This window comes from Piliocolobus tephrosceles, chromosome 2 (genome assembly GCF_002776525.5).
Source record: "Piliocolobus tephrosceles isolate RC106 chromosome 2, ASM277652v3, whole genome shotgun sequence".
NCBI classification, from domain to species: Eukaryota; Metazoa; Chordata; class Mammalia; order Primates; family Cercopithecidae; genus Piliocolobus; species Piliocolobus tephrosceles.
In genome coordinates this window covers 178561435-178569501 of record NC_045435.1, presented here as the reverse complement: position 1 = coordinate 178569501, position 8067 = coordinate 178561435, and the positions used below count along the sequence as shown (strand labels likewise).

At 48.1% G+C, this 8067-nt stretch overlaps 1 protein-coding gene across 2 annotated transcripts in view; it reads left to right on the top strand.

Annotated features, from left to right (window-relative positions):
* The first annotated feature begins 1115 nt into the window (after nt 1-1115).
* Nucleotides 1116-8067, top strand: part of GMPS (guanine monophosphate synthase) — a 72899-nt gene continuing 65947 nt past the window's right edge. For both annotated transcript variants that reach the window (XM_023223360.2, XM_023223359.2), the window contains exon 1: nt 1116-1478. In XM_023223360.2, the coding sequence (XP_023079128.1) occupies nt 1452-1478 (27 nt within the window). In that variant the 5' untranslated portion in view covers nt 1116-1451. The remainder of the gene's footprint in view (nt 1479-8067) is intronic.

Below are 8067 nucleotides of genomic sequence, written 5' to 3'. Positions count from 1 at the left end.
AGACCTACCCAGAGAAGCCAGTATCCATAGCTTTGGAGAGTTCAAATATTCAATTTTCGGTTCATAAAAAGGTAAGCGAAATACTTGAGTCTCAGTCCCACTAGGACCTTGGACCTTTCGTTTTTGTAAATATTTCACTAATAAACTTGTCTACTCTTTCAAGATTAGTGAGCCCCTACATTCTATCCTGAGAGGCACATTATCTCACTACCCCTCAATTTCCTTATTTGTAAAAAGGATAAGAACATCAATCTTACCTTACTACTTTCACGGGACTGGTTAAAGTTAGTTTTCAAAGTGTTTTCTCACTCTGGCTCCTTAATACCCGAACTAGAGTCTGACACAAGAATGACTGCAGCAGAATGTTGGCTGTATTATAATAACAATATTTGTGGAAAGGCTTTGTTAGCTGGAAGCTATCTCAAGTATTATTCTTTATACCCCAATCTCGATTTAGGCCTCTAGGTAACCAAATTCAAGGTAACACCTCATCTTGATGGTCGCCAAGGGATAGGTGGAGGGACTGCAGCCCCTTCCCCACAAACAATTCCAATAAAAACATTGTTGTGCAAACAGAACTTCATGACCAGTTCCCTGGGCCTGCTGCTCACCAGATTACCACTCCCAAACTCCCTTTTCTTCGGAAATACTGCGCCTGCTGTAGAACTTTTTGTAGGGAGCTGTATAACTTTTTAAGTATCTAAGTGATCAGTTCCTACAATGACGTCCTTGAGATATGGTCACGGAACTTTCCAAAGCAGCCTTGGCCTCCCTCATGTCCGACAACCTGAGATAAGGCCACGCCACCGGCTAAGAGTTCCGCCAGAGGCCCAGCTCTCAGGAGGCCTCCTTGGTGCCACCAGTCTCCCGCAGTCGTCCAAGGTAGCAGGCAAATCGGGTACAAGCAAACTGGCTCGGATTCGGCTTCGGTTTTTTTCCCGGCCGGCGCCACAGGCCCCTCCTCCCGGGGCGGGCTCCTCGCTGCGAGGGCGGGAGGGGCGGAGCCGGTGGGTGCTGCGGGCTCCTCCTCCCAAGGGCGGGCTGCCGAGACCCGGCCGGCTTTGCTGGCGGGGACGGGGCTGGGGGCGGGGCCGGACGCCGCGAGCCCCTCCTCTCGAGGGCCGGCCGGTTTGGCGGCGGCTGCGGAGGGTATCTGAGGCTCGGCTGCCAAGCCGAACGGGCTCTGGCTCCTCCCAGTGGCCGGCAGGGGCGGAAGCAGGAGGCGGGGGCAGCGTGCGCGCTGCTGGTCTTCTCTCCCGCGGCGCTGGGGCCCGCGCTCTGCTGCTGTTGCTCCATTCGGCGCTTCTCTGGCGGCTGGCTCCTCTCCGCTGCCGGCTGCTTCTCGACCAGGCCTCCTTCTCAGCCTTGGCCCGCGGCGCCGACCCTTCCGGCACCCTCCCGCCCCGTCTCGTACTGTCGCCGTCACCGCCGCGGCCCCGGCCCTGGCCCCGATGGCTCTGTGCAACGGAGACTCCAAGGTCAGCGTGGGGGTCCCTGCAGCACCGCATCCCGGCGGAGGCGAGACTTCCGACCGGGGAGCCACCCCGCGGGGCCCTTCCCCACCCCTTCCCCCAGCCCGTCCGCGCAGCCCTGCGGCCCGGGCAGCCATGCGTCGGAGAGTCCCTGGTCGGGGCCTGTGGCATTTTTTTTCTCGGGAGCGGCGATGCTTTGCTTTGTTGATTCTGTCTGCGTGTCGAGGTCCGGGCGTCGGGGAGGGCATCAGCTCCCGCGGCCGCGCCAATGGCCCCCGCCTCCCCCGCGCCGCTGTGGGGCGCAGAGCCCGCGAGCGCGGCCCGAGGGTGGGGGTAGGGAGGTGAGCAGGCTTATGTGTCTGCGTGTCGTGGTGGGGGCTTCCTTGGCTCTCACCCCGTACGTTTGGGAGGCTGGGGGCCTGTTGTGGCGATCCCGTGGCCCGCCGAAGGCAGGGCAGGGTCGAGGCCTCCTGTGCGGTGTTGGAGCTGGGCCGGCCTCTGGTCTTCCCGCCACCCGGTTTCCCGCCTGCCCTCGGCGAGGCCCGCTCCATTTCCCCCGCTGGCCTTGGACTCCGTAGCGGTTAGGTCGGTTCTGGACGAACCCCGCGGGGCTGCACCGTCTTCCCCCTCCCCCATCGCCGGCCCGCGTGAGGGCTGGTGACCCCGGGGTCGCGCACTCCGTTCCCCCTCCCCGCTTCCTTCTCAGAGAGGAAAGGGTGTGTGTCCAGGTCCCGCCCCCGTCCAGCTTACTCCCTGTCTAGCTTGCTGGTTTGCGGGGTAACCCGCTTTCCCGCCTTTGGGGTCGCTCCCCGGGATGCGAGTCGTGCCAGCTTGCCCGAGGGCTGGACAGTCGGGAGTTCCGGAGTGCTGGAAAAGTTGCCACCTTGACGTACCCGGCGGGGAGAGCACGTTTGACCGCTGCTGCGCATCTCCTTGCCTCCAACTCACTTTTTTCTTAGACCCTTTCTCGTACTTTCGTCCCGCTTCTGAATTGGGCACCTTCGCTTTCACCTCTGTATTAACATTTTCATTGGCCTGGAGTTCTTTCCGACCTTCACTAAGTCAGTTTTGCCTGCGGGAAACCGCGCAGTTTTGAACTGCGATTTACTTGAGTAAGATATATATACCTCCTCCTGTACGCTGTTGAGGGCCTAGCTTTAGGAAAAAACTTAATTAAATTTCATTCGGGAGGTGGGATTATATACTTCGAGTGGGATTTGGTGGTCTACGTCAGATAGTAGTGCCTTATACAGGCAGAATTTTAACATTCTCTTTAAAAGGTGGTGCTCAAGGGTCACATCTTAGGAGGTACTCTTGAATGGTTGCTTAGCACCTGGTAGTAATTCAAAAAGTATTTGTTGAACAAATGAGTAAAGATTATAAGGTAGCTGATTTTAACTCTTTTAACCAAGGCACCAGTGGTGCTTGGGTCCGGGGAGCTCTTTCTGAGGGTTGTAAATCTGATGAAGACACACAAAACCTTTAGTTTCTGACCGCAGGAGCAAATGTAAACCTCATTGTTCAGCTCTTTCCTACATACTAGTTGACTTGCAAAGCATTTTTCTGTCTAGTTTTGAGCCTGACAACTCATTGGAAAGATTCATCTTTATGCTGATAGATGAAATAACTGGTGTTAGAAGGACTGAAAATTTATGGGCTCTGAAAGATACATAGTGAGTTTTAGAGGAGTATTTTCACAAAACTAAGTGACAGGAAAGTGTTAAGATCTCTTTCCAGAGGATATAGGAGGATTTTTCTTTTTCCTAACTGGTATTTTTTGTTTTGCTCGACTTAGAATTACAAAGATAATCTTACCCGTTTGCTATATTTGAGCCTAAGGTGAATTAATTTTATTTCAAGGTTCTTTATGTTTTATAGCATAATTAAACGTTTTAAAAACTATGTGAACGATTAGTTGTGGACTGAATTGGAAGCATTTTCAAGAGGAACATCTGGAGAATTAACATATTTCATCAAACCTATGATTATTGTATGTACCCCTGAGGATAAAAAAAGTCCTGACAAACCATAACATGCCATTGATCATAAACATTTTAAGTAGAGAAATATTAAATGTGGGAAATACCCTATATCACCTACTTTATTATGCATATTTCTGAGAGGCCCACCTGGAAATAAGTAGGAGTTTTATTTTGCATAGCCTACCATTGAACCACCTTTCCCTTGGGAGGAAGGGCTTGCTTTGTACATTGATTGGGCCTTTGTGTATCTTAGTTCATAAATTAAAAGTTGGGCAAGAGCTGGTTTTGATTCCTGTTTCTGGTACATTTCAGTTATCAGGATTTTCTGAAAAGGCATTTTTGCATGATAGAAACTAGAGAGGGACCTAACAGCTCTAAAAGCATTTGGGATATTTTAATTATTTTTTATACACAGTACTTTAATTTTTAATTTATATTATTTTTTTGAGACAGGATCTTCCTCTGTCACCCAAGCTGGAGTGCAGTGGTGTGATCACAGCTCACTGCTGCCTTGACCTCCGTAGCCTCATGAGTAGCTGGGAGTACAGGCGTGGGTCACCCCACCCTGCTAATTGTTATTTTTTGTAGAGACAGGTCTCGCTATGTTGCTCAGGCTGGTCTGGAACTCCTGGGCTCAAGCGATCCTCCCACTTCAGCGTCGCGAAGTGCAGGGACTACAGTAGTGAGCCACTGTGCCTGGCTGGCATTTTATTTATTTAAATTTTTTATTTCCATATGTTATTGGGGAACAGGTGTCATTTAGTTACATGAGTAAGTTCTTTTTTTTTTTTTTGAGATGGAGTCTCGCTTTGTCGCCCAGGCTGGAGTGCAGTGGCAAGATCTCGGCTCACTGCAAGCTCCGCCTCCCGGGTTCACGCCATTCTCCTGCCTCAGCCTCCCAAGTAGCTGGGACTACAGTTGCCTGCCACCTGTAGCTAATTTTTTTGTATTTCTAGTAGAGACAGGGTTTCACTGTGTTAGCCAGGATGGTCTCGATCTCCTGACCTCGTGATCCGCCCGCCTCGGCCTCCCAAAGTGCTGGAATTTACAGGCATGAGCCACTGTGCCCGGCCATGAGTACGTTATTTTGTGGTAATTTGTGAGATTTTGGTGCACCCATCACCCGAGCAGCATACACAGCACCCAATTTGTAGTCTTTTATCCCTCACCCGCTTCCCACGCTTTCCCCCTGAGTCTCCAAAGTCCATTGTGTCATTCTTACAGCTTTGCATCCTCACAGCATAGGTGATCAGCTTTTCTTTAAAAACTTTTTATTATGGCAAGGGTGTATTTGACATGGCAACTTTCTTGAGTTTCATTAAGGCAGCATTATCAGAGTAGTGCTTTGGGTGACTTGTCAAGTTTCCTTCTCCTTTCCCCCATCTAAGGGTGGGACTCTTGTTTGGAGTAAAGGTGGTACCTGTCCTATCACCTTCATTGAGAGGTTATGACTAGGTTATATCATACTTGGATGAAAGATGTTTTATAAAGACTCCCTTAGTGATTGCATGTGATACAGAATCTTTAATGGCATTTAATAATATTAATTTTGGCTGGGCACGGTGGCTCACGCCTGTAATCCCAGCACTTTGGGAGGCCGAGGCAGGTGGATCACCTGAGGTCGGGAGTTCAAGACCAGCCTGACCAACGTGGAGAAACCCCGTCTCTACTAAAAATACAAAATTAGCCGGGGTGATGACGCATGCCTGTAATCCCAGCTACTCGGGAGACTGAGGCAGGAGAATTGCTTGAACCTGGGAGGCGGAGGTTGCGGTGAGCCGAGATCGCGCCATTGCACTCCAGCCTAGGCAGAAAGCGAAACTCTGTCTCAAAAAAAAAAAAAAAAAAAAAATGTTTATTTTAAGTTTGGAATTTCCAAATTTAAGATTTTGAATGGAATGGGAATATAACCTGGGATTTTTATCCAGGATGCACTGAAAAGTAAACAACTGTATCAACTTTTGTCACAACTTAGTAAATTTTTTTCTTAGATAAAAGTTAGATTTTTCAGATTTTATTCCGTTAGGATATTCATTTAGAGTGGAAGAACTGCTGCAGACAAAAGGAATGGTTTTTAGTGTAGTATGTTCTTAGACTTGAAAGGTTTTGAAATTCCTCCAGGAATCTCAGATGACATTGCCTTTAGCGTGGGCCAACTTGTCACTTAAGGAAAACAATTCAGTCTTTTAAGAATTTTTACAAAAAGTATAGACTTGTCCTATACTTGTACAAATGTATTTGATACTTTTTTAAGGTTAATGAGTTACACTCCAAAGGATGATGTTTGAAGTAACGAATAATTATTTGCTACCCAGAATAATCAAATTTTACTGTTGTGAGACATTCTTAAACTTTGTTTTCTTTTTCTTTTTTTTTTTCTTTTGAGACAGAGTCTGGCTCTGTTGCCCAGGCTGGAGTACAGTGGCATGATCTTGGCTCCCTGCAACCTTCACCTCCCTGGTTCAAGTGATTCTTGTGTGATCCTTGTGCCTCAGCTACCCGAGTAGCTGGGATTACAGGCATGTGCCACCACGTCCGGCTAATTTTATATTTTTAGTAGAGACAGGGTTTCACCCTGTTGGCCAGGCTGGTCTCAGAACCCCTGATCTCAGGTGAGTCTTCCGCCTTGGCCTCCCAGAGTCCTGGGATTACAGGTGTGAGCCACTATGTCTAGCCTTAAACTTTGTGCTTTGTTTTGTTTTGTTTGTTTTTGAGACAAAGTCTTGCTTTGTCACCCAGGCTGGAGTGTGGTGGCATGATCTCCCCTTATTGCAACCTCCGCCTCCCAGGCTCAAGCAATTCTCCCGACTCAGCCTCCCGAGTAGTTGGGACTAAATATGCATGCCGCCGTGCCTGGCTAACTTCTGTACTTTTTAGTAGAGATGGGGTTTCACCATGTTGCCCAGGCTGGTCTCGAACTCCTGGGCTCAGGTGATCCGCCTGCCTTGCCTCCCAAACTGCTAAGATTATAGGCATGAGCCACCATGTCCGGCCCTGGCCTTAAACTTTGTTTTTTTTTTTTTTTTTGAGACGGAGTCTGGCTCTGTGGCCCGGGCTGAAGTGCAGTGGCCTGATCTCAGCTCACTGCAAGCTCCGCCTCCCGGGTTTACCCCATTCTCCCGACTCAGCCTTCCTAGTAGCTGGGACTACAGGCGCCCCACCACCTCTCCCTCTCCCGGCCAGATTTTTTAGTGTTTTTTTAGTAGAGACTGGGTTTCACCGTGTTAGCCATGATGGTCTTGATCTCCTGACCTCGTGATCCGCCCGCCTCCCAAAGTGCTGGGATTACAGGCTTGAGCCACCACGCCCGGCTAAACTTTGTTTTTATGCCTCTTTCTAACCTAAAGCATGTTTAGATGCTGAAAATGAATGAAGGTGTCAGGGTTAATGCATAATTCTGAAGCACTGTGTGAATCAACAGAAAAGTGATTGTTTCTTTTTTTTTTCTTTTTTCTTTTTTTTTTTTGAGACGGAGTCTCGCTCTGTCGCCCAGGCTGGAGTGCAGTGGCCGGATCTCAGCTCACTGCAAGCTCCGCCTCCCGGGTTCCCGCCATTCTCCTGCCTCAGCCTCCCGAGTAGCTGGGACTACAGGCGCCACCACCGCGCCCGGCTAGTTTTTTGTATTTTTTAGTAGAGACGGGGTTTCACCGTGTTAGCCAGGATGGTCTCTATCTCCTGACCTCGTGATCCGCCCGTCTCGGCCTCCCAAAGTGCTGGGATTACAGGCTTGAGCCACCGCGCCCGGCCAAAAGTGATTGTTTCATAGAATTTTAAATCTCTGTATGGCATATACAATTCTGGGTTGTGTAGAATATTATTCTTTTCATGCTTATTGTGGAATAGAGATGTTTCTGTATTTGCTCAAGAATGATGGTGGTTAAAAAAATCGCTTTATTATAGTAAAAACATAACAGTCAGTTGGTTTTCTTGTTGGTGGACCCTTGCTATGGCTTCAGGTTCATGGTTTTGAGGACCTAGGAGATTATATAGTTAAGTTTATACACTCATTAAGATTGTTATAGTGTGAAAGGGAGTAAGATCTCTAAACTGGGGCACATGAGCATAAAAAAATAAGGTGTGGAAAATTTAAATTTATAATAATTGCTGTTAAATAAAATTGTAGATTTGCACAATAAAATTGTAGATTTGCACAATACGATTAGTAAGTAAATGGCAAAACTCCTGTAGCAAGAGTGTTCAGATTACTGTCTTCTGTACATTATACACAGGGACGTATAACATCTCTTTCCTGCATGTGTTACACAAATACCCCATATTTCCCAGTGACCCAGCTTATAATGGCCTTGAGGCTCCTGTGCATCTTGCAAGGTGAAGAGTGGCTGTAACACAACTGGGAGGTACACTGAGTAGCTGGCAGGAACAGGAACTTCAGATATTTCTCCTACCATCACCCAAGACTAGATAGAGTTAGCTATCCTTAATTGCCTGTGTCCAGGTGTACTTGATTTTATCAGAAAAGAGTCAGGAAAGATGTGTTATCAGTATTTGGCATTCAGACTGAACGAGAAGTTAAAAGTGAGAACTCTGTTTACTATGCTTGCAACCCACACGACACTAGACAAAGCCATAGCTGAAGGTGGTATTAAATATAA